This window comes from Diadema setosum, chromosome 20 (assembly GCF_964275005.1).
Source record: "Diadema setosum chromosome 20, eeDiaSeto1, whole genome shotgun sequence".
Lineage (NCBI taxonomy): Eukaryota > Metazoa > Echinodermata > Echinoidea > Diadematoida > Diadematidae > Diadema > Diadema setosum.
This window is the reverse complement of record NC_092704.1, coordinates 25,251,906-25,279,517: the sequence shown is the minus strand read 5'-3', so window position 1 is coordinate 25,279,517 and position 27,612 is coordinate 25,251,906. Positions and strand designations below refer to the sequence as shown.

At 39.8% G+C, this 27,612-nt stretch overlaps 1 protein-coding gene across 1 annotated transcript; it reads left to right on the top strand.

Annotated features, from left to right (window-relative positions):
- Positions 1 to 1,804: 1,804 nt before the first annotated feature.
- Positions 1,805 to 27,226, top strand: LOC140243337 (polypeptide N-acetylgalactosaminyltransferase 11-like). Its single transcript, XM_072323014.1, has 12 exons — positions 1,805 to 1,833; positions 5,510 to 5,984; positions 8,556 to 8,730; positions 9,482 to 9,648; positions 10,740 to 10,900; positions 17,662 to 17,876; positions 20,445 to 20,562; positions 21,500 to 21,652; positions 22,081 to 22,302; positions 24,029 to 24,136; positions 25,727 to 25,870; positions 26,611 to 27,226. The coding sequence occupies exons 2-12, from the start codon at positions 5,603 to 5,605 to the stop codon at positions 26,734 to 26,736; spliced, it is 1,971 nt and encodes a 656-aa protein (XP_072179115.1). The 5' UTR covers positions 1,805 to 1,833; positions 5,510 to 5,602; the 3' UTR covers positions 26,737 to 27,226.
- The last annotated feature ends 386 nt before the right edge of the window (positions 27,227 to 27,612 follow it).

The window sequence follows — 27,612 nt, the reverse complement described above, 5'->3', positions numbered from 1 at the left end:
ATCTCTATGCAGAAACCCAACCAATGGAATGAGGGAAACACTGATATTTTTTTCCTAAGAATATTCCTAAGAATGTAGGACCCCCTATTCAATTTCTGTAAAATATTTATACGTTTTTGTTGGAAATGGAAAAAAATGAATGAATGAATGAAGGAATGAATGAATGAATGAATGAATGAATGAACGAACGAACGAACGAACGAACGAACGAACGAACGAACGAACGAACGAACGAACGTTTATTTACCGTACCGGACGAACGAACGAACGAATGTCAATGAATGAATGAATGAATGAATGAATGAATGAATGAATGAACTTTATCTAACCAGATCCCCCTCCCTGCTCTAACCATGTCAACAGAAACACGTAGGCCTACGTACTGTGTAAACGGATTACGGAATGACGAAAGTGACAACAACCCAAGTAGAAATATTCGCGGCATGAAATTTCGCGAATTGGAGCGACGGCTTTATAGTCAGTACACAGTGCGGACAAGAACTTTCGCGTGCGAATCTTGGCTCCTCAACGTAATTTTCATGCAGGCGAAAACACCTTCTTCTTTTGTTGATTTCCTCCAGTCCTGGAGAACTGCGTTAGATTCGCAGAAATTTAGTAATACATTGGTTGTAATGTACTTAATGTGGTCATAGGTCAAGCCGGAGACAACAGACAAGGATCAACACAATAAGTAATAGCAAAGAGCAGGAGAGATGAGGAGGACAAGATGAGAGCAACAAATCAAGCACAGGTATGAAAAGGTTATGATGTCATAGATGAGCGGATCACATGCATATCAGCTAGGAAGCGAAGGGAGTTGATGTGGAGAATTGCAGATTCTTCCTGGGGGGTCTAGGGCAATTACCCCCTGGGCAATTACCCCGGACCCTTCCCCTGTCCCTAATCCTAATCCTAATCCTGAAACTAATCCTAACCATAACCCAAACTCCTAACACTAAACCCAACCCTAACCCTAATCTTAACTCTAACCTTACCACTAACCAGTATTTAGCCGGGGGGTAATTGCCCTCGGGGGGTAATTGCCCGGATACGCTTCCTGGGAAATATTGGGGTCACTTGTTCCGGTGAGTATTAGGCTGGCAGTGAGTGTGGCTTGCTTATCTTGGGGCGTCCGGGAGAGCAATTTCCGTAATCTTTCTGGTAGGTGTGAGATATCAGGGGCGGATCTAGCTTTTTATAAAGGAGGGGGTTGGGGGCGGTATGCGAGGGAGTGTAGCGACCGAGCCCGAGCGAGCGGAGCGAGCGAGGGGGGAGGGTGTGGGAGGGGGGTGTCCCCCCTCGTACAGTAGGGAGAATTTTTGAAAATCTGTGTGTGAAAATGGCGTTTTCTTGCATCTAAAACACCACTATTTTTGGTATAGAGGTAATTGCCATAAATAGAAAAAATAAAATAAAATTACAAGTTAAAAAAAAAGATAAGATTTAAAAAAAATGGTCCCCGGATTTTTTTTTTTTTTTTTTTTTGGGGGGGGGGGTTGCAACCCCCCCAACCCCCCCTCTAGATCCGCTTCTGGATATATATCTTCCTCTCCTTGGCGTACAGCGCGCACTCCCCAAGGAGATGTGTGATAGTCTCCTCTTTGGGCATTTGACAGGGGCACCTAGTATTCTGTAGCTTCCCAACCAAAGTCAGACGGGTGTTAGTGGGATAGACTCCACACAGCAGCTGACATTTAACTGGTACTGCCTGTCGAAGTGAATGCGAGTCGAGTCTGGCGGGGAGGAGGGTAGACGGTTTAGCAAAAAGAGCTCTTTGAACAGCAGTGTAGTGAAGAAGGTGAGTCAACCCAGGAACCTATATTTCTAAGTCAGGTAAAATTTCGGCTTTGTGAAAAGAATTGCCTACAATCATTATGGCCAATGCCCTTGTATTATGGAAAACTTGAGGTTATATGCACCGCCGGACGCTTGGTGCTATGAACGATATACCGGCCCGGTACGGTAAATAAACGGACACAACTAAGTTCCTTTTATTCACGCTGTCCCACATACCCATATCCGTGTCGTGAGCCGGGGTCGCCGGTCGTGATTTACAGCGAGCTGGCGCCGCCGCGCTCTGGCTGGCTGGCGCTGGGAAGGAAAATGTAGAAACTTCATCTTCGCCTTCGGAGAGATAGAGCCGTTGAATTTATATGATTGAAAGATAGGGTTCTAGTAAAGTATAGTCTAGGCTTATACAGATATGGTATTAATACCAGACAGCATGTAGATGCTTCAACTAGGCTAACCGCAGCAGCGACCCCATACGGACAAATACGTACCGTACAGTGTTACAGCGCCCCGCGACGGGGTTACAACTAGGCCTGATTCCAGTAACGTTAGACACTCACTTCCAGACACGAAATTCCAGATGTGCACATCATAAATAATGACATTCAATACGCGTGCGGGACTTCATACCATTGTCTACTAATCATAATACTTAATAGACTAACCTCGGCTCACTCACTATTCACAGTATTTTTCTATGAGCCGAAATCACCAGAAAAATGTGACACAAAAATGTAGAAACCCTAAAAACCAAGAAATTCACATTTCACCTCATATTCTGATATTTAGATCTAATTCTCAGTAGACACCAGAAAATGTCAATTTATCAAAATACTTTATCACATAAATTGTTTGAAATGTTCATGTTAGACTTTTTACAGTAAATTTACAATACGAAATTTGAGCCTCATTCGTCAATTTTCTCTTTGATGTCTGCTTGGCACAATGACAATGTGTATGGTGCGTGTATCATCAGATCATGAATTCTGATAGGCAAGTACAAGATGTGACAGACATTGATTATTCTATTATGAAAATTGTGTCCGTAGTTATAATAAATTGATAAAATATATATCTTTTTGCAGAGGGGTTAACTTTTTTTTCCTCCAAACTTTTTAGCCCTCCATGGACTACTGTATTTTATTGTCTCAATGTCAACATAGTCATAGTATAAATCATGATATTCAACCATAATCTTGTGTTTTTTTTTACATTTCTCTTGATTTTAACATTTACACAAACAAATAGAGGGGTTAACTTGAAGTCTTTTTTCCAAAAATAAGAGTGAATAATTTACATCATTTTGCAAAATTCATATTCAGAATTTTTAGGACTTTGTGATATTAAGCTAGTGTTATTTTGGCCGAAATTTCGTCCTCTGAATATGTAATTCAGGAGCAACAAAAAATGTGTCTGATGATAGTGCTACGATCTACTCTCCTACTAAAGCAAGCTGCCCATAATTTAACCATAACGGCATCCAAAATTTGACCGCCGGCTACGTATTATGTAACCTATACTTTTACATGTGGTCAAATTTTGGCATGGTAGTTTGTAGCGTGGTGCAGATTTTTTTATACTTGTAAGAAATATGCCAAAGACAGAGTAATGCCAGACAAATAAAACAACTTGTCTAGAGATTTGTAATATAATGTAATTGCAGTCAACCTGTCTATAGCGAATACCCAAGGGAAAAGAGTGGCCATTTTAGGCGGGTGGCCACTAAAGACGGGTTGTCCAACATTATGTATGTATTGCATACGTATGTACATGTATCATCATTCATTCATTGTATGTATCTTTTAGTTTTATACCGGTACATACTTGTGTATAAAGCATGCATGTGCTTCATGCATTGAATGAGCTATTTACTTACACATAAGTTTTATTCCTAAGTCAAAAACTTAGGAAGTGCCTAGGAAGGACTGAATTGGTATTCTAATATTTCTGTCTAGGAACTTCTTCATGCAAATTAGGCCTTCCTTATCCCCACCCACATCCTTTGTTAAGCCAATACAAAATGCCGTATCATAAGGAACCAACCAATGGGAATTGCATATTATGACGTAGGGTTAAATACGTGTGTGCGCAGCATGTCCCCTTTCTCATGCCCGTTTTGTGCATCAAAGTATAGTGAACGACAAGTGCCTATCACAATGTTTTGCAGCTTGTGATATCTTAACCTGTTGAGGGCGAGTCTCGAGTATACTCGGGCAGGAGTCTATGGGAAATGCGTGTTGTAGCAAAATCAGTCCGTCCTCAACGGAATTACAAGGTACTTAGGTCAGGGGTGCAGTCAGTCCGCAGCACGTATGCTAATGAGCCGATCCGGCAAGATTTATTCAGCACTCTCGTTGACGATCTTTGCGTTCGAAAGGTGTCTCGTCGTGCGAGATTTTGCGAGACTTTGATAGGGCTATGGTTTTCACAGTGTAGCGACTTGTACATACATTCGTCATGGCTACAAGTTACAGTAAATTGTTCTCCAGACTTTGATCTTTATTTTGATACTAAATTTGCGTATAACATCAGATCTTATCATGACTATATAATCAGTTGAATTTGCGTAAATTTTACCTGCTTTTCACGGAAGATTTTGTCGTCTAAAGTTCTTTTTTGGTTCCTCACCGGATAAAGAAACTGTTGTTTCTGATTTTGGCTTTTTCGTAGAGAGGAAACTTAGATGCTCATCATATATTGGAGTCAAGGAGACGCAAGCATGATTTATACTAGTTTTTCCGTTTTGAAATGTCTGTAAAATTCACTCTTAAGCCGGAAGTATGCTCCACACAAAGTGTACAGTGGCGCGAAAGAGCTCTCTCATTGGACAGTGCTTGCATTCAGCGCTTGAACTACATGCGTGCCAAGAAACCGCAAGTGGCATGAAACCGTTATGTAGCAGTGTAATGACATAATGCAAGCGCTGAATGCAAGCGCTGTCCAATGAGAGAGCTTACTCTTGAGATTGCACGGTTTCAAGCTGATCAGCACTGACATCGATGTATATTTTACTGGTTCCTGACCAGATTAAGCAACAAATTGTCAAGATATTTACATGGATACAAAGATTAGGAGATGGACTACCAAATAAAGCATTTTCATTGAGACGCAAGGTGCATTTGGTATTTTTTTGACGTCTTGAACGTGTACTGCACGAATTACTTTTTTCATCATTTTTCAAGCTCAAATTACGCTACATATGATATTTTTCATTTACAATAATTTGAGTAACATGTGACGATAGTTTACATATTTTCCTTGAATTTGATACCAAATTTGTGAACATAAGGTGTATTTTTGTTGCCGAAAGCCCAAGGACAAAATCCCCGTACGCAGCTCATTACGTATGCAAGCCTAAAGCGGGCTTGCATACGAGTTGAATAAATACGAGCGAATTATCGGGTGCTGCGGACTGACTGGGTGGGGCTTTCTTAAATATCTTCCTAAAATTCTTTCCTAAGTGCATTCTAGAATACCAACTTCTTCTAAAGTCAGAAATTTGCATCATATCTCATCCTCACTTGCCTGCCTTCCTAAGTTTCATCCTAAGTTTAGGCAAAAAGTTAGGAAGACACTTGGGAAGAAACTTAGGAAGATTTTCAGAATATCTCTTTGGAAAAAAATCCTGACTTGGGAAGAAATTCCTAGGAAGGATTTCAAAATACCACCCCACTTTTAAATTTCATTTGGCATTGTATATATGTCCTATTTTTTTCAGATTACACAAAAGGGCCAGAGTCTCCTGTTCTTGACAGCAGTATGGCCAAGCCGATGACTGACCTAACAAGGTGGTGCATACTTTAAGTCCGATATGTCTAACGGCCGCCTGGTTCGCTGCTTTTGCTATGGAATCTCTCTCTCATCTGTTATCTGGTTGCTTCTCATCTATCTGTTCCTCGCTGAGGTGGGGAAGGACAGTTTCGATGGCCTCCCGAATGGGAGGCTTGCGTCCAGTCGCAGGCTGCGTCCGGTCAAGATGATTGCGAATCCCCACCCGGGGGTGCGGTCATTCCATGTGGGTGGGGTCCTCAAGAATGCAGAAGGTGATGAGTGGAGGCAAAATAATCTCGTCGTTCAGGATAAAGACGCAGTCGATGCAAACAGAGTGAGGCTGGTTCCTCGAATTCCCAAGCCCTTGCCTGATGCAGCGGACAAAAGCGACCACGATGCAAGGCAGCAAGGCAATGCACCAGGTACTTTGATGTTTTCAATCTCAGATTTTACATGTATGTCACAGAGTCGTATAGCTACATGTACTGTAAAAGTGGATATTTTCGCGAGAGTAGTTTTTCGCGCTTGGCCCGATAAGATGAATATTGCATGTTTTTAATTCCGCAAAATTAGGATACGAACTACTGGAACATACATGTATGGCATGCAAAAATATTCGCATGCTTTCATTTTTGCGCTAGCTTCTGGTAGCACGAAATGCTTGAAAATTCCCACACAGTGAAAATGTCCACTAAATGTACAGTATATGCCAACCTGTATTCTTGGCACTGCATGTATTATCGATCATGGTACAGTCTACTCCCATTAAGATACAAAATCCTCAGGACCGGCAGTTTTCTTTTGTTATATCTATCTTAATTTTGTTGTGCACAGCTAAATTAAAAAAAAAATTGTATCTGAAGGTATAGTAGTGATGATTATGGGACCTGAATTTTTACTGCGTTGTAGCAAAATTTCATTATAATCATGTTCATTATAATGGGAGTGCCATGTGTCACCAATGTACAGTGTAGATGGATATATTTCAGACATAGTCATATTAAAATTTACTTTATGTTTAACACAGAGATGCGTGTACTGCCAGTGATGTTGGGGAAAATGCCTACATTTGATCATCTCTATTATAATTTACCTCCTGTCCTTCACTGCTTCTTTAGCTGAAATCAGTATGTTGTCTTTAGTGTTCAAAACAAGGTGACCATGTCAATCTCTCTACTCTGTGCTTTCCCACACAACCTTCTGATTACTTTCATAGTGACTGTATACACATGTTCCAACTCTTAGGTCTAGCTACTGTATACGCCATATATGTATAAATTTTTCGAGAATCAGGACTTCCAGATGATTTCGCGAGTGGTTAAATTCGCAATTGTGGAGTAGTGTACTTAACAGAGAAATGTAAGTATCACATTCACATCAGGATCAGAGTCGTTATTTTTGAGTGTCTTTAATTTCGCGAATAACACCAGACTTGCGAAATTTGTGAAATATTCGGCATGTGCAGTAATATATGAGGGAAGCCCTGAGCTATATATATTTGAGATCTGCATGCACTGCCAGTATATATCTTGAACTCTACTTCTCTTTCTCTGATTACTTGTAACTCTATACTGCTTATTCTACCTTGTTTTCATGCAAACACACTCGCTTTGATACACAAAGATCTCCAGCTGGGCCTGCAAATCCACTTTGTATGCGCTTGCTTCCTGGATATTCTGTAGCCTTAGAGATCAAAGTCCTCAAGATCCTGTGTCATATAATATATGTGTCTTTTTTTTTTCTTTTTTTTTTGGGGGGGGGGGTCAGTGGGTTGGGGGTTGAATGGGAAGTGGATGTGGTGTTTGATGAACCCGTTCCGATGAAAGTGAAAGTAGGATAGACCAGGTGGTTGCCAGTAGTGCCTTTGAGATTCTTGATTGGTCTCAAGTGAAAGGAAACAATTGCCTCATCGGATGTTACACAATAATGCCATTAATCATTCCAGTGATGCACAATATTATTCTTTAATCCCCTTCTCTCACATTATTAATGGCCAGCCCATTTTATGACTAAAAGACAGACAGACACACACACACACACAAACACACACACACATACATACAAACCACTTATTAAAACCCTTTAAAGGAGAAAATGTGAGAGAGGTACCAGTCCAGAGCTCACAGTACCACTGTAATCAATGGAAGTACAGTCTACAATGTGGCAAGAATGATGCTTGTACAGTAGTGGAAAGTTACACTAGCAAATACATTGTATTTGGATGAAGACATTTCTCCATAGGTACATGTCAGCACTCTACCTTGAAACTAAGCACATGCAGACTTGCAGTGTGTGTTTGGACAAGGTTTGCAGTACCCCCCCAAAAAGGTCTTACATTATACACTAACAGTGTATTGATCATTTTTGTTATGTCCTGGCTGATACCTAAGAAAAAACAAAAATGTGGTAGATACAGATCAGTTGATGGCTATGAAGCTATGGAGGTATGAAATGTATATCTGCAGCTTCATATGTGTAAGCTTTTATCATGAGAAAAGGTTATGAATACAGAATAACCAATGATAAAGTATGAATCTACACATGTCATGTATGAAATGTAATCTTTACAGTGTGATATTCTAAAGTATTATTTTGTAAGGTCATACAGATTGCCTAATGAATATAAAGTTGCACATGTATAAAATGTACGTAGGCAGTTGTAGCTTTTTGATGCATTAAAATATCTGACCCAATGCATGTGGGACAGAGGAATGGCTATGCAAGGTATCGCAGAGAAGGATTTTGTTTTTGTGAAGGTAGTAAGTCCATGAAAGCCAGCACACAAGTTCTTAGAACAGTTTCCTCTCCTGTAGGTTGTGGCATTGAAATAATCACCATTTTGTCAGATATCTCTCCTGTGACCTCCAAACTTGAGGGGGGGGGGGGGATGTTGGCAAATGCAGCATACAATTTGTATGTATTACATGTGCCAGCTCTTTCCTTTTTCAGTAGATTATGACGTGCTTGTCATGATGTCACGTTTTATCCACTAGCTGCTGGTGCTGTGGCCGGAGTGGATCTTGACCTGAAGGGCGATGAGATTGGTCTGGTCCGGAATGACTTAGACAGAAAGACTAGAGACAACGGCTACAGGCAGCATGCATTCAACGAGTTGATTAGCAACAGGATCGGTTTCCACAGAAACCTGACTGATCCCAGAAACCCATTGTAAGTCAGGCACTGAAAACATATCCTATTCTTGTTGAAATGTGCAATGGATCTCAATGAACTTCTGCATGGTCCACATTCTGTAAAATTGTACAGAAATTTACCTAGAATATGCAGTGATCCTCTCATTAGTTTGAGACAGGAACTTGCAGTGCTGGCATTGGAATGTTGCAAGATCTCAATAACGAACTGATGGTAAAGCAGTGAAAATTGCAATACAGTCAGACCTGTCTAGAAAGACCACTCAAGGGAAATGCCAAAGGCAGTCTTTATAGACAGGTTGATCCAGGCAACCCTTTCATGTACTGTATTGCAAAATTAATGACCTGTTATCTTGTATCTTCACTTGGTTAATAGTACCTATTTTGTCTCTCTAGCTATTTTTTTTTTTAGTTTTTTTTCCAGATCACAAGTACTACTGTCTGCCTGTATAATTTGTAGACTTTTCATGTTGATGACCCACATATACTGTAATAGGCCAGCTTTGTACTGTTGCATTAGTATGTTTTTGCCGAGGACCATCAATAATGAGCAACAGCTGTACAGTTCAACTATTTTAACTAAATACATATCAATACTTGGAATTAGGTTGCAGCATTACTTGTTGCTATGTCAGGGAAATCATGTGTTAAGTTTCCTAGTTTTCAGAAACAGGATTTGTTGCAAAGACACTAATGCAGCAAACCTGGATATGTCAATAAGCCAGTCTAGGTAGTCCTGACGTTGCTTTCTCATCTGTACCATTTTCCAGATGTAAGTACCAGGTGTACTCGGATGATCTACCGTCGACTAGCATCGTGATTTGCTTCTTCAATGAGGCTTGGACGACTCTGCTGAGGACAGTGTACAGTGTCCTAGACCGGACACCAAGGAGACTCCTCCATGAAATCATTCTCGTCGATGACTCCAGCGAGCTCAGTGAGTCTTTCATAGCAGCACAGTAATACTAACGACTTTTGGGTTGTCTCCTCCCCCATTCGAATTAGAAAGCAAATTTAACTTTATGCGCGACCGATCATTCAAATGAATTACAGAAATATAGATATGTTGTGCTCATGATAGCAGTAATATATGCCATAAAGTCTTTAATTCACATTTTGGAACTACTTTGAAGCACTAAAACCTGGTTTGGGTTTCATCTGCAAATGTTAAATAATGCCTGAAATTATTTTCATGTGGCCAGTATGGAAAGAATTTAAACTTTTATGGGGAAGGAACAACAGCTTTAACCCTATTCTCACTGGGCTATTTGAGACCAAGTTTTTACTGGGGGGGTTGTCAATTTGACCCCCCCTTCAGATCTTGGCCACTGATCACGCGATCGCCGCAAAATTTTGCCTAAACATAGAGCCGGATGTCAACTGCAAGATTACATGGTCATGCAAAAGAAAAATTTTGATATTCTATTTTTAGTACATTAATTATGCAAATTTACGCATGAAATAATATTTTCACCTATAATGATTGCTAAATTTTTGTGTAAGAGTTCCTCAAGACACATTGAACAATTTTCTTGTAAAAAAATAGCACAATCAAAATCAGTTTCTTTTGTTTTTTATTGTTTTGTTAATTTCTTATGTATTTCATTGTTTTTTTACCTTTTGTTTTCTATTGTTTTTTGGCCAGAATTTGTTGCAGGCACTTTTTCAAGCTTATCTACATTAAAATTGATTAATTTCAATGGTTAAAAGTTGAAATAATCTAATTTATATCAATTTAACCCAAAAACACAATTTGCATTGGATTTGCACACGATATCATGAATTTGAGCCATTTTCGGGTTGACATGCATACGCAAAACATTACGTAACTTCAGAACGGTGTACCCGGACATCGCAAATTTGGTTTCAAAATATGCGGGAGACTTCAAAGGAAAAAGTCATGAAACGACGCGGCAAAATCTTTGCATGTTGCGGAATGTCGAGGGGGGTCAAATTGACCCCCCCCCCCCCCAGTTAGAATAGGGTTAAGACACTGTTCCTCTTGTATTCTCTGTCTTCATCACATAGGTCATCTCCATGGCAACCTGGATGACTTTGTGAGAGAGAACTTTGGAGGGCTGGTGAGGGTCATTCACAATACCAGGAGGGAAGGGCTGATACGAGCCAGAATGATTGGGGCGAGGAATGCTACGGGAGAGGTGCTGATGTTTCTGGACAGCCACTGTGAGGTAGGAAGAGCATTAATGAAAATGAGTGTTTTTTCTCTAATTTTTTTCTGTGTTTTCGTGAAAACTGGGGTCACAGTACTTTCTATATTCCTTTTACTTCTCTTCCACTATTTAATATTATTATGAAGACAAATTGTCTCCAATCTTTGAAAAGTTTCTGAATATTTTTTTTATTTATTTGCATTGTTTGATGTTACTGAAATATAGCGATGTTCATGCACAGATGCAATTATTTTTTTTAACAGAAACAAAAATGGAAGAAGAAATTTAGCTAGAAACTGTGAACGGACCAGGAGAGAAAATGTGTCATTCTGCAGTGAGCTTATTATCAAGTGATGAAGGCTTGGTATAGTAGAGCAGTTAAGCCCTCAAAATCATGAGAATTGTGCAAAATTTGACTAAAGCATGAAACTTTCACCAGTGTTTAATAGTACATACCATAAGATTCATCTTAAGATCGGGAGGTAAGTCTGATTTGACCTCTGATGACCTCCAGTGGTCAATGAACTTTAAATATCAGAATATTGATGTTTGGAGGCATTTGTGAATGATAGGCCTAGATCTTGGTTACGCTGCACTAAATATGCATTTGTACTACAAATCTTCCAATTCCACAGGGCATTGACAGGTTTCTACCTTTGACCTCTGATGACCTTTAGAGGTCAATGACCTCAAAATACCATAATATTGATCTGTGATGTTATTTGTTAATGATAAACATGGTTAAGATGTGCAAAACAAGCATATCTGTTTTACAATGAAATCGTCTTCATATTCCAAAGAGTACAGACAGGGCTCTATACCTTTGACCTCTGGTGATCTTTAGAGGATGTACAAAACAAACATATCTGTTTTACAATTGTAACCCAGATGGCTACTAGCACATAAAATAAAGAATAGAATAGAATAGAATAGAATAGAATAGGATAGAGAGTAAAAGAAAACAACACTGCATTTGTTTTCCTAGTCACCCTGTGATGTTGTAGCAGCTCAACTTTTCTCTGCTTCTTTCTCCTCCACAATCTCCTTCTCTCCGCTCCGACTTCTGATCTCCGTTTTCCACACATGCACTCTCTCTCTCTCTCTCTCTCTGTGGGTGTGACCCTCTCCGCTGTTTTGTTTCCCCTCGACAAGTTTCCTTTATCAGGTAATTATGTAGACAAACTCTCGCATGATTACTCGCGAGCCTCCGCTGGCTGGTGTGTTTATCCTCAATGTTATTGATGACGGATACAATTCCTAGTATTGAAAGCCACTCGGCATAATATTTCTCTCTCGTGGCCGATCCCAGACACCGCTTGATAAGCACACGACTTCAGAGGCGGCCGCCGTATAATAGGTAAAGATAAGGCCACCGATTGATAATATCCGAACACAGCAGACCCCTGTCAAAAGTGACAAGTGATCTGTAACTTTCTTTAACCCCGTTGTTTCACCGCCTACCGGAGATGTGAGTCATCTCCCTGCTGAGATTGTGTATAAATAGTGATTGCTGAATATTGTAAAAGAGTTACTCGCACCACGACTCGTCCATGTGCTACCTCTTTGAATAAAAGCTGCAATACCTCATGTAATTCCTGCGTACCCCGAGTCTGATTTCTCTACAACTTTAATTAGTGAGTAAGTGTGACTGTGGATCTGTGTATAATTGCATCTGCAATACGAACAATACAACTCACACACACATCATCTATTCTCACTAAAATGTCAATATGCTCGGTATTTTCCCTTCTTGGAGTTTATGAAACCGTTTATCTTCCTTCCAGCTATTTTTTGTTGAAACTCCCTCTCCCAAGAAAAGTCTATGGTCATTGGAATTTATAAGTTAGACATTGGCTACTTTCCCCGCTAGTGGTCAGTTCCAATGGCTCTCCATCCCCAAAGTCCCGCACCAAATTACGGGGAATGACATGATGGCGTGTTTTTACCCTCTGATCCCCAAACATAAATGATCTTCTGAGCTGGAAGGTTGCCTTCCTGGCAGAATTTATCCCTCTAAAGGGATTTTTACACTTGCAAATTTTTTGCTTGGTCCCGTACCGACGGTGGGGCTAAGGGGAAGGGGGGGGGGGGGGGGGGTCTTAGCCCCACCAATAAGGAAATAATTTCTAGTGAACACCACACTCCAATATAAGACTGAGCCAATGAAATGCTTAAAGGGAAAGGAAGTTTGTTAGTAAATTACTTATTAAAAAAAAACAAAACATGTTTGAGCCGAGAAATCAGTTAGAGTGGCTAGCTGTAAATGTGATGACCAATCCAATATCTATGTATCTGTACAATAATATGGTCGCCGGCTTGGAGAAAGTCATAAGGAGCTTTTGGGAACTTACACAATAATGATGTTGTCTTCATATATATATTTATATATAAGAGAAAAATCGTTCAAGAGGAATGACTTTAATTTATGTTTGAAGACATTTCAAGAGATGTAGTCTGATTTGTTAAGGGGCAAATCATTCTACTGTTTGCAGTCTTGTAAACATACACGTATCTTTGGCGAAAACTGTTCGAGTACGTGGACGGTGATAAGTAGGCCCCTTTAATCAAATTATGTATGAACCAAATGGTTCTTTTGAACATGTATTGTGTTGAAAAGTTCTTGGCAAAATTCCAGGGAATATGTGTACATTAAAATTCCGCTTTTCAAAGCATGTGATGGGAAATGTAAACAGTATGTGCGAATGCTTCTATGTTTCCTGCTAAACTTGTTAGTGGGGAAGAGAAAAGAAAAGAGAAGTCTCGCTCTACCATGTCTGCACCACAACGCCTACGGATATCTAAGCTGGAGGTGGGTTGGAATGTCTTGTTTAGAGCACCAACCTAAGTACAGATTAATTGGCACGCTATCTTTTGAAGAGAAACAATACTTTGTTTCACATTGTTAGTGGGGAAAAGAAAAGAAAAGAAAAGAAAAGAGAAGAGAAGAGAAGAGAAGAGAAGAGAAGAGAAGAGAAGAGAAGAGAAAAGAAAAGAAAAGAAAAAAGAAAAGAAAAGAGAAGTCTCGCTTCGAGAGATGTTGAGATCCCGCTCTACACCACAAGGCCTACGGATGTCTAGGCTGGAGGTGGGTTGGAATGTCTTATATAGAGCACCAACAGTAATTGCAGATTAATTGGCAGCTATATCTTGAAGAGAAACAATACTTTGTTTCACACACGATGATAGCAGAAAGACAACTGATAATCATCCGCTCATGTGAAATCAAGCACAAGTTTTTCAAAACATTTCAAGAGGCATCTTGGTGAGTTACAGTCTGTTAAACATGTCAATATAATGTGAAAAACAAATTGAAGGCCACCTGTAATAGGCCACCCGCAATACAGCCTTGCATTTTCCGACATCACAACAACTTCACGTTAAATAATCAACACGTTCCATATTATACTCATGATGGAGAGGGAAAAATAATAAACAACAACATTGCAAGATTGATGAAGACAGCAGATGGGAACTGATTCCACGTAAAATACATAAACATCTACATATGCATTTTGATTTCTCCATGCATTTTCCCTTATCATTACACACAATCATTGCACATGTATACTTGATATGGTGTTCAGCTCACTGCATGCAGACTGAGCACAATCCGATAATTCAGAACCTTTGCCTGAGAAAGGATTGTAGCCTATCCCGCGAGTCAAAAAGAAGCTTTCTTATCATCTCGCGCATCCTGTACTCTATGTGCAATGCACCCATCATAGAGACAAGCTTGCCTTCACCCAAACTGTTTAGATATTGCCAATGGAAGACTCTGATGATCGCGTACAGTGGCTGTGCACCTTGAAGAACGCTGGTCTGACCTCAGGATGTCCAGTTTAGTCGTGGAGATCTGTGTGCCGATCCGTGCAATAAGCTCAATCGCGTGCTTCACTGAAGACGCAGATGCTGCCCTGTCTTGAAAGAGATCGAGGGTATACATCTAAACCAATTTCAGCAGGAGGTTACACTGAATCATCACTTGTTGGCAGAGAGTTTTAACCGGATGATATTACCCGCTGCCATATTACCCTGATTCACACATTGGATGCAAACCGGGTGGCGGCCATATTGGAAACTAGAATTATCACTGAAGGTGATTAATACCCCCGCCCCTAGTGTTGCTTTATAGTATGTGATATCATGAGGGCAACGACGTTAATACCAAGTTTGTGCATTTGTCGAATTGGAAACAAAATAATCTTAGTTTACTGTACAATTACAGAGTTGACACTGAGTATAAAACTTACAGCAAATGGAAACATGCTTTCCCCCAGCATCACTACACTTAAAGACCATCATACACACCAAATTTGACCTTCATAGCTTGAATGGTTTATTTTGATACAGAAATGAGTGGTTACCATGGCAACACATTTTCCTTAAACTAACACATTGGTGTCTTCCAAAACTACACTTCTAGATCATGATACATACTAAATTTGACTTTAATTGCTTGAATGATGGAAAAGTTATTCGATCTGCAAGGTTTTGGTGAAATTGTGGTTACCATGGCAACAGTTTGTGTGACAAACACAAAAATCATGTGTTCCACATCTATACCTCAGGGCCATAACACCTACCAAATTTGGTTTCAATTGCTTGAAAACTGTGGAAGAAGTTCACTCCACAGGATTTTTTTTTAAAAAAATGTGGTTACCATGGCAACGCATTGTCCGATACAAATACAAAGGACATTTTGCAAAACTAGACTTACAGGTCATCATACACACCAAATTTCACCTTCATAGATTAAATGGTACAATTTGATACAAAAATGAGTGGTTACCATGGCAACACATTTTTCTTATATCAACACATTGGTGTCTTGCATAACTACACCTCCCGATCATCAGACATACTGAATTTGACCTTAATTGCTTGAATGATGTGGAAGTTATTCAATCCACAAGGTTTTGGCAAAATTATGGTTACCATGGCAACGCTTTGTCCGACAAACACAAAAATTATGTGTTCCACATCTATGCCTCAAGGCCATAATGCCTACCAAATTTGATTTCAATTGCTTCAAAACTGTGGAAGTTGTTCACTCCACAAATATCGAAGAAAACATGCTGTTAGCATGGCAACACTTTGTCAAGTACAAACACATAAAGCGTCTTGCATAACTACACCTATAGATCATCATAGATACCAATTTTGAAATTGATTGCTTAAATACTATGGAAGTTATTCAATCCACAAGGTTTTGGTAAAATTATGGTTTCCATGGCAATGCATTGTCCGACAAACACAAAAAACACGTCTTGCACATCTTTACCTCAATATCATCATTTACCCTAAGTTTCATTTAAATTGCTTCAAGACTGTAGGACGAGTTCGTGACGCAAGATTTTGCAACAGACCGACCGCCCGACCGCCCGACCAACATCGCGGTGATTCCTATATACCCCCTTCACACTATGTTTCTAATTTCCCTTGATCTGAGGAATAGGAAAGCGATTCAGTTGTAACACAAATGAATTTTTAAGACATCGTTATCATGTTTATCATCAACCAATTGCACCAAATATCAAAATTCTGATAATTTGAGGTCATTGACCTCTGGAGGACATCAGAGGTCAAAGGTAGAAACCTGTCAAGGATCAGTGGAACATTGAGGCAATTCCACTGAAAAAAACAAACAAACATGGTTTTAGTACATCATTGCCGTGTTTATCATTAATCAATGACAAAATAATCAATATTCTGATATTTTGAGGTCATTGACCTCTGGAGGTCATCAGAGGTCAAAGGTAGAAACCTGTCAGGGTTCTATGGAACATGAAGACAATTCCACTGTAACAAAAATGAGTTTTTAGTACATCATTACCATTTTAACATTCATCAATGATGCAAAATATCTATTTTTACCAAATTTTTAGGTCATTGACCTTTGGAGGTCACCAGAGGTCAATTCAGACTTACCTCCCGATCTTAAAATGAATCTTATAACATGTACTAACACTGGTGAAAGTTTCATGCTTTAGTGAAATTTTGCACAATTTTTCGGCTTATCTGCTCTACTAGTATACAAGTTATGTGTGATATGATATGCCATATGCCAATTAAAAAAAATGGAAAAATAGTAAAATGTCAAAAATATAGGTTTTTATAACCCCTACAGTGCTGAAGAAGAGTTTCTCTGCTGCACTGTGTGTAGTGAAACTTTGCTAAGGTTATATCTACTTTGCTGATCGGTTAATGGCATGTGTTGAGGACTGAGCATTGTACAATAACATCTGATTTGATTATTAGAGAGTAATGTATCACAGTGAACTCCAACAAGAACAAGTGAAGAGTTTGTTCGCAAAAACCGCTAAGTCCATTTTTTGAAGATTTTGAAATACGGTCTCTGTCATAAAGTACAAAATAATACCTTTTAAATGATTTATTGGTCACTACATATAAAGGTACATTTTTAAAGTTATGGTCAAAAGAAGCAAAATTTTTCTTATTATTCTCTCTATTTTTCTTGACCTTTAATCACAAATATCTCCATTTGGCAAATATGGACTTATCGGTTTTTGCAAACAAACTCTTCAAGTAATTCTATCTTTGCTGATCGGTTTAATGACATGTGTTGAGGACTGAACATTGTACGATAACATCTGATTTGATTGATAAGAGTAATGCATCACAGTGAACTCCAACAAGAACAAGTAATTCTGATGAAACATGGAAGAGCTCATTTTGTTCTGAGTCGACACCATGTGAATAAACTGTTGTGAGAGATAAAAAGCTGTTCGATACATATGTCTACGATGTTTTGCTGGCAGGTCAACGAGCAGTGGCTGGAACCACTTTTGGAGCGCATCCAGGCAGACTCTCACACAGTGGTCTGCCCAATCATCGACATCATCAATGCAGACTCGTTCGTCTACACCGCCTCGCCCCTCGTCAAGGGTGGTTTCAACTGGGGGATGCACTTCAAATGGGACCCCATCCCATCCAGCCAGTTTGCGGGCAAGGAAGACTTCATCAAGCCAATCCAGTAAGGGAGGACATATTTCTCTGGGTGCTGGTGCTGGGGTTTTTTTTACCTTTCTCAAGTCACAATTTATGCTGCTGCTGCTGCTAGTTTTTTTTTTTCACCTGCTGCTGCTGCTGCTGGGTTTTTTTTTTTCACCTTTCTCAAGTCACAATTTATCCCATTTCTGCTATCAAGTCACAATTTATCCCATTTATGCTGCTGCTGCTGCTGCTGCTGAGTTTTTTTGTCACCTTTCTCAAGTCACAATTTATCCCATTTCCGCTGCTGCTGGTTTTTAGCTCACCTGAGCCAAAGGCTCAAGTGAGCTATTGCGATCGCCCTTCGTCCGGCGTCCGGCGTGCGTCGTCCGGCGTCCGGCGTGCGTAAACTTTTTACATTTTCATCTTCTTCTTGAAAACCCCAGGACCGATTTTCATCAAACTTGGCAGGTAGCATCCCTAGGGGGTTAGGAACTAAATTTGTTAAAATGGGCACCATGCCCTACCCAGGAGGCCCCCAGGGGGGCCCAAACCCCGCAAAATTAAGGAATCTGTAAAAATCTTCTTCTCTAGAACCAGAAGTGATAGAGCTAAGTTAATACTATGAGTTAGTACATTGATGACTGTAGTTTCAAGTTTGTTCATGGCAGGATCAGGGGTGCCCCCCTTGGGACCCAGGGGAGGGGGTGGGGAGGGGTTCTAATGGGGCCTAAATTGTACATTTTCATCTTCTTCTTGAGAACCCCATACCCCTTTTCACCAAACTTGGCAGGTAGCATCCCTAGGGAGTTAGGAACTCAATTTGTTAAAATGGGCACCATGCCCCACCCAGGGGGCCCCCAGGGGGGCAAAACCCCCCAAAATTAAGGAATCTTAAAAAATGTTCTTCTCTAGAACCAGAAGTGATGGAGCTAAGTTAATACTATGAGTTAGTACATTGATGACTGTAGTTTCAAGTTTGTTCATGGCAGAATCAGGGGTGCCCCCCTTGGGACCCAGGGAGGGGGGTGAGGAGGGGTCCTAATGGGGCCTAAATTGTACATTTTTATCTTCTTCTTTAGAACCCCATGACCCATTTTCACCAAACTTGGCAGGTAGCATCCCTAAGGGGTTAGGATCTCAATTTGTTAAAATGGGCACCATGCCCCACCCAGGGGGCCCCCAGGGGGCCCCCAGGGGGCCCGAACCCCCAAAATGAAGGAATCTTTAAAAATCTTCTCTAGAATCAGAAGTTATAGAGCTAAGATAATACTATGAGTGAGTACATTAAAGGTAGGGAATCCCATTTGCATGCCTTAAATGAAGAGTTGTATAAATACAGTAGTATGTTGAAGAGAGTATCATTTTAGAAACTCCCATAAAGTATTGAAAGTGGAAGGTAACATTTAGTACATTTTTATTGACCGTTAGATTTTGAATTGAATTTTTTTCGGGGCTCACCGCAAATTCCAGTACATTACTAGGCTACCTTTGCAGACCCATGCACTGCATGTGTGTCCATCGTGTATATTTTGTGAAGAAAATTCATCAAAACTTACAAACATTTCTATATACATTCTTGCCACACACTCTATATGTTATTACATCAGCTCTTATACTTTTAGATTTGTGTTTATAGATAAAAAGAAATACAGAAGACTGCAACAAAAAGGCTTAAGTGTGGCTGACACACAGAACTACTGAGTAGTTGAGTTTTGTGCATTGTTCAAATAGTAGATAACTGTTGACTTCCAAATTTCTCAGCAGTGGCCTAAACAAGTCCCCTGAGGTTCATATTTAATGTTTTGCTGCATTTTGTGAGGTCTGTAAAAGGTATCCCCTACCTTTAATGACTGTAGTTTTGAGTTTGTTCATAGGAGATCCAGGGGTGCCCCTCTTGGGGGCAGGGGTGGGGGGGGGGGTGGTTGGGACGGTCCAAATGGGGGCCTGAATTGTACATTTTCATCTTCTTCCTGAAAACCTCATGATGGATTTTCGTCAAACTTGGCAGGTAGCATCCCTAGGGGGTCAGGATCTAAATTTATCAAAATGGGCACCATGCCCCACCCAGAGGGCCCCAGGGGGCCCCAATCCCCAATAATTAAGGAATCTTAAAAAATTCGGGCCCTTATTGTACATTTCATCTTCTACTTGAGAATGTCTGGTCAAATTTTGGTAGAGCTGTGAATAATTTAGATTAGTGACTGCGTGAAAGGTGAACTTGCGATACTCAGGTGAGCGCTAGACCCGCGGGTCTCTTGTTTTTTCACCTGCTGCTGCTGCTGCTGGGTTTTTTTTCACCTTTCTCAAGTCACAATTTATCCCATTTCTGCTGCTGCTGCTGGGTTTTTTTCACCTTTCTCAAGTCACAATTTATCCCATTTCTCCTAGTGCATGGAGAGAGCCTGTTCACAATCTGTCCTTAGCAACCTCATGAAAATTACAGTAAGAAATAGAGCAAAACTGTGATACAATTTTTTTGTTGCTATTGTTCACTAGAGTGGTGGGGGAAGTGGTAATGCTGTTATCTTGAAAAATTCAGCTTGTTCAATACATTAACAATGGAAATTCCCAACTTTTGACATTTTTCTTTTTCTATGTATTTTCCCAGATCACCTACCATGGCTGGTGGTCTTTTTGCCATGAAAAGGGAATATTTCCACTACCTTGGTGAATACGATGACGGCATGGACGTATGGGGTGGAGAAAATCTGGAAATATCGTTCAGGGTGAGTACTTCCTCTTATGATCCCATGGCAACAAAAACAACATAATTGAGTACTGGTGCTCTGACAAACTTTTGTAATTTCCTACTGATGTTTTCCTGTAGTCCTTGGCCTCATGTAAGTCTCAGTTGAAGTTATTACTCATGAGAGGATTTCATAGGAAGTAGCCGTATCCCACTACTAGTATCTTATTGAAACAGACCCTCGGTTATTATCTGCGGTTATCGAATTGCGCTTATGATTTCAAAATATGCTTGTATGCTGTAGTCTCATTTTCGTAAAGAAATTGTCGATTTTAAAAGTATGTGGTAGATATAGTATGATGGCTTTGATGAAATGGTCTGCTTTGTACGTGAGGCAGATATAGTGACTACAGGAGAAGGGCAGGCATCTCAGTCGACAGGGTATGGTTTATGGCAGTATAGTAGCTCTAGTTTAATCTTTTAGATTCAATTCCAGTCACGCCAGTAATATTATACTAAAGGAGTTTCATGACACATAGCAGACTATGTTATGTGTGTTCAGTTGATGTGTGAATAGAATTATTTTTTCTTCCCCAATCGCTGAGAAAAGAAGTTCATCAGTGACTAGTGAGCTATTTTTTTTTCAGATTGCTTTTTGTGTTAGTTGTATTCACACTTTTTGTTATGTATTGTATTTGGTTTAATTGCTTTACACTTTAATTGCTTCACACAAATTTTGCATCATATGTATTCAGACATCAAAATAACAGTATACAAGTGATTTGCAGACTTGCTCTGTTTTTGTATGATACTATGATAATTATATGGGGAAATTATGTGTCACATCTGAATGCTTGCAAATGTATATATATATATATATATATATGCCCAAAAAGATGAACCTTTGTTAGTAGCAAATGGATAGAATGGGTCTTATGTTCATAATTAGGAGTCCCTCTACTTGAATGTCGATACAGATATGGCAGTGTGGGGGAAGGTTGGAGATTATGCCATGTTCCCGAGTCGGTCACGTCTTCAGGAAACGACGGCCGTACGGGTCTCCCGGCAACACAGACACAACAACTAGGAATGCTGCCAGAGTAGCTCACGTGTGGATGGATGAATACAAGGTACTACATGCGAGAATATCTTTGTGCAATGTGCACATACTTGTTTCATATTTCATTCATGATTTTCTATCCCCTTGTTATGTTGGAAAGAGAAAAACAAGAGTACTATCTCTCTTGTGGTCATCAAAGAAGCTTAGTGAGAAAAGAGAATAATTTAACACTCTGTTCACATTATCATTAATATTGTGAGATATGAATATGTTCCCAGTTTTAAATCTATACATAGGAAGAGTGTTTCACACCTAAACTCTGTTTTCTTTGTCTGTTGAAACAAAATGGACTTGAAGCAAATCAATTATTTTGCATTCAACAGTTGACTAGCAAGCGATGCATGCACAAGTACATCCATTGGCATTGTCATGTATCAACAGTAAATAATGTCAAAATATTTGATGTATATTAATGCATTTATACCTTTGTTTTCAAAGGAGCAATTCTTCAAAGTGCAGCCCAAGGCACGGACCATGGACTACGGGGACATCTCTTCCCGACTGGAGCTGCGAAAGAAGCTGCAGTGCGAGTCCTTCAAGTGGTACTTGGACACGGTCTACCCTGAGATGAGAACACCGGACGGAGGGAAGGGACAGGTTAATAAAGCTGTGGAGGGCCTGCAAAGAAGGGTTCCACCCAAGTCCCTGCGGAAAGGAAAGGTATCTGAACAAAGGCAGCTTGGAGATACTGTAAAACGAGGAATTTTCATGTGCATTTTAATTTTGCGAATTTTCGCGAGAGCCAAGATTCGCGAAATTAAAATGCGCATGAAAGTTCTTGTCTACACTAAGTGCATTGAATGTTAGAGGCAACTCGCGAAAATGTCATACTGACAAAGGCCGTCGGCTCCAATTCGGGAAATATTTCATACCGCAAATATATCATGTTTTACAGTACGTGTATTCCATAACCATGTGTTGAGCAATAATGGTGCCGTGGTAAAAATATCATTCTCGGGATATTGCACCTTCAAGAGCTTAGAGATGAGTTACTGAATTTCAGTAATTTTGTGACTTACAAATGATATGTCACAGTTTCTTCTGAACTAAGAGGACCCATGGCTCTTCTTGCTTAAAGCTGCTTGTGTTGAGGTCCTTGTGGTTCCAAGTTAAAGTGGTCAAAACTGATGAGACCATTTGTAAAATTAATAAGTTACCATGAAGTAGTGCAAATAACCCAGAGTGAGTTTTGTAGGGCATGAAATGGCTATACTAACTCAATAATTTTGATTCAGTGGAGTGCTCAATGCATGTATTGATGCAATTTATTGTACTTGTAGATTCATTTTGATATCAAATAAGATAACTGGTTTGGGTTCTGTGTCAGAAATCAATGCTGCTAACAAAAAGCATGCCTATCGTCGCCGGTCACACGAACCGACGAATCACTCGATTTTGGGTCAAATTTTCGATTTTGAGATTTTCACTCATTTCGATAGTAGACATTTCATACTACATATTCTGAAATTCTCAGTGTGTAATTCCGTGTAATTACGTAGTTATCACTTTTGTAGAAGTATGTAATTCCATTTGTGAAAATTATTTGTTTTCCCCATAGACGCGTGTGTTAAACAATCAGGCGATTCGACGGTTCGGTGACCGCGCGTACTAGTACGCGCGGTCACAGAACCGACGAATCAGTGCGCATTGACTTGTGTGTAGTTTTTGAGATTCAACAGTTCATTGACCGCGCGCACAGTGCGCGTATTATGTAATACATGTGTTGACAATGACAACGCTCAATGTACATGTACATATGGACACACATGGAAAATGACAACGTTCTTTGCAGACCGAAAATACATGCATGCAGCTCTTTGACGATTTCCCGCTTATTAGTGAACAATACAATTCGATAAAAACTTCACAAGTTAGAGCAAGAATTGAAGTCTGATGTACTACAAAAATAATTGGAAATTATAGACAGGAAAGTGAAGCAACCATAAGTCAAAAATGGGTTAACTTCAAACGTGATTTTCTCGAATTGTCATTCTTACGCAAACCTGAGGGATTCGTCGGTTCGTGTGACCAGCGACGCAATGATGAAAGGCTGATGGACTGACAGGATATTCCAGTGAAAAATAATGTTATAAAATGGATCAAATGGAACAAAATCTTTGCAGTATTCAAAGCATAACATGTAGAACCACATAGTTACAACAGAGCCCTCACTAAGGTACCACATGACATAATCGTTTTTCCTCCCTAGGTCATAAGATATGTGATAAGAAACATTTTTTGTTAATTTGTGTTATTTTATTTTTTTTAACCGAGAACAAGCGTACTATGTCATTAAAGATCTATGAGAACTTGGTATATGTGTACCTGGTGTATGAAAAGAGTTACCAATTGATGCAGTGATCACCTCATTTCTGTTTTGTGACAGCTGAGACACATTTCAACAGGACTGTGTCTGGTATCTAAGACTAAGATCATCACAAAAGGTTCAGAGTTGATCCTCGGAGATTGCTTCAATGAAGACTCCAAGATGGTGGTGAGTTCAATTGCTTCTTCAAAGATTATGTGCAGTTTTAATTGTTAAAGAAAATGAGCATGCACAATTTATTATACAGTCAGATGCTCAAAACAACTTTCAAATAGTTTGTTGAGGACCCCCCCCCCCAAAGAAAAGGAAAAAGATGATACGACTCACGGCCGTGTCCGTAAAGAAAAGTATCCAGCAGAAATACGAGACAAACAAGAATCCGTGGAAAAGTTATCTATTTTGTAGATACACCCATTTAATAATTCTACATTTGCTGGAAAAGCGCATTCATTTTATCTTCAAAATATAACAATACATCGCCGTCAGATGCAACGTTACAGAGCAGAGCTAGTACGGGCCTCTACACAGCTACAGACACACACACTTTGCCAATAAACGGTGCGGCACGGCCACTGCATTACCGTACCTTCCGACACTGCACGCACATGCACATAGTCACAATGACAGGAAAATGTATACAAACTCCATACAATCCTCACAAGCATTTGTACAGTACAATTCATCCTCTTAGAATATGAGAAACGGGGAAAAATACGAACAATGCGCGAAATACGCGTGGAATATCAGCGATTGCTCGCAAAAATGTTGCCGCTATTGCGTTCACGACGTACCGAGTGCGCTGTACATCACAGCCCAAGCCCGCCCGCGGCCCGCCCATTCAACTACAGTTCGACTGCTTTGTGGAGCAGTGTGAAATGCATGCGTTATTACATATGCACTACAGAAGCTACAGCTGTACTACAGCTAAGTAGAGGACGCAAGGCGTAATTAGAAATGAGACATCACCATTGGTAGGTGAATATTATTGTCAATTTCTTTTTTCGGCGGCCGAAAAAATAGTAAATATCAAAAAAAGTTGATTCGGCAACTGAAAATCGATGCGGGCGGGGAGCGGGCTGGGACGAGAATTATGAATTTCTTGGTATTTTCAGCGCCATTTTGAAAATAGTAAATAGTAAAAAAAACGATGCGGCGGCCAAAATCGATGCGCGCGAGGACGAGAAACTGGTTTCTTTTTTTACTTGGCCTTAATGTGTTTTGGATGTGTCTGATATATTTATTAATGTTCCATGTAACTACTAACTGAGGCACGTGACAAGTTTGAAAGCTGTGGATAAGCATTTTAGATTCGCTATCATTCGCAGAAAGATGGCAGCTTAGTGGCCGATTCTCCATTGGGGATACAACATATGTCAGATACTTTTCATGATAATAATGAGTAGATAAATCAATTAATAAAGTGAAATAAGATGGAAAAGAATATTACACTTATTATGGAGAGGAAAAGATGGTGGCAACTCAACTACATGTCACACATATCCTCAGTATCACCAAACAGATCACCACCATACCAGGCTTTCTTGGAGTAAGAGCAACTGAACTTTTATTCCTACCCTCAAGCACCATGGTCAGTCCGCAGAGTCTCGAAACTTTCTCTGCCCCATGTGGGCTGAACATGTTACACTTATTCACACAAATACATGTTTATAACACAGTAAGTGAAAGGTACCGGTAGTGAAAAGAGAACCAATCAAAGTGTAAACCTGCAGTTATTTTTTGGCTTCAATCTTCACGCAGATGTGGTACCAGTCGTCCATCGATGAGTTCAAGCTGGCGGACACCTTGTGCATGGACATGGCGGAGAGTAACAGTGCCTCGGTGCCGCATCTCAGGAAATGTGACGGCATGGGAGGCTCCCAGCGGTGGCTGTTTACCAAGGGGGTAGGTACAAGAGCTGAAACATTCACAGGGGGATTGAAATGCACATCAGGGACAAGGTTCGAGTGTAATGAACTTCCTCAAGTGTTTGTTCACTCTGTATCCCCTCTATGGAACAAGCTTCCAATACACTATTCGAAATATCTCCTCACTTCTACTCTGATTCTGTAGTAGGCTTTGTAAGAAACTCCAATAACTCTTCGTGTTTGAATAATATATTTATTGAAACATATTTATACTGGATTAAAAACGATCAGAGACTATTAAAATTTCCCTGATACTGTATAAGCTGTTATTTTCGAGTACAGATATTTTTGCGAATGAGGAAATCACAGACATTTTCGCGAAATGTTGTTTTCGTGAATTGGCACCGATGCTATTGTAAATGCACTATTACCCTAGTGCATGGCAACATTTTTGCTAGTTGTTAAATTCGTAGTCCTACGTACTGTGAGTCGCGAAATTTGCAAAAATTAAACCCTCGCAAAAATAACAGCTTATACAATATGTGAATTATGTTTACCTACACTGTGGTAATGACTGAAATACACCAGCATCTCCCCAACTGCTCCATAGATGCTTCCAGATTGTTATAATTTTTTTGGAGCCCTGCACCCACCATGATTGTTTTTATTCAATGTAACAGAGTTGATAAGATATAAAACCCACTTGTGTCATTGTGCATACTATCTTTGAGAAGTCCACTGAGGAGGATATATATTGTTCTCTCACACCCCCTACAGCAAATCTACCAGCCCGTGTCTGGGCTGTGTCTCAGTGTGCAGCAGGTGGGCAGCTTTTATACCTCCAGGCTGGAGATCTGCAACGGTACCCCCGTTCAGATGTGGGAATACCGGTCCAAGAGGTGACCGGTGCAGTGCGACCGGGGGGATGTTCTTGCCCGAGTGTGTCCACATGTGCCAATAGAGTAACAGACAATCAAGGTGCTGCCGGAGCCATAAGTATTGAGTATTCATTCAGGGGGCTGTTCACACCGATAAATAGTTCATGTTTTAATCATGATTAAAATTGTTGAATAGACATAAATGTATGAATTGATGCTTGTTGTAGCACACACAGGAGCATAATGGCATGCGAGGAGAGACTTTGTACTAAATTCTGCATATCTGATCAGTGGGTGGAGCCTGATTAATTAGAATAAATTACCCTTGTCATTTACTGCTACTTACATTGTGAGAATATGACTACAGGCTGATTTTGACTCTTTTATCTTTTTAAAAAAGTTGCTCTTGGTTGATACAGTTTACTTTCTGATAAATTTTATAATCATGTGCAATGTAAATGTCCACGCACAAAAGACAACTAAAATTTGAAAATGAGCTTACAATGCATTGTAAATTTGACCCTTTTTTTATTGATTTGTTTGCAAATTAGTCTCAATGAATTTTTATTAATACATTGAAAATTCAAGTTACACATTTAACAGTCAGTTTGTATGAAACATAAACAGCTGGAAAATGAGAAGAGAGAAGAAAAAGGGTGTTGATGACTGAATGTATATAATTTGGCACGCTGGATACTTCGTGCTTACGCACACTTTTTGTCAACTTTATTAGATTGTAAGAGGTCAAGTTTCATTTCAGCTTGTATGACATATCCCATGGCTTGGAGTCTTTCACATCTCCACAAGTGTTTTTACAGGGATTTCCATGTAGTCTTTACATTCCATACCCTAAACTGGTTTCCAGGAAAAATGATCCTCTTCGGACAGTGCCGTTCTTGAA

Bases quoted from the DNA above. Each gene is read 5' to 3' on its own strand.
- LOC140243337 (XM_072323014.1), top strand. From the start codon at position 5,603: ATGTCTAACGGCCGCCTGGTTCGCTGCTTTTGCTATGGAATCTCTCTC. The intron at 8,731-9,481 runs GTAAGTCAGGCA...ACCATTTTCCAG, and splicing joins ACTGATCCCAGAAACCCATT to ATGTAAGTACCAGGTGTACT. The intron at 17,877-20,444 runs GTAAGGGAGGAC...GTATTTTCCCAG, and splicing joins GACTTCATCAAGCCAATCCA to ATCACCTACCATGGCTGGTG.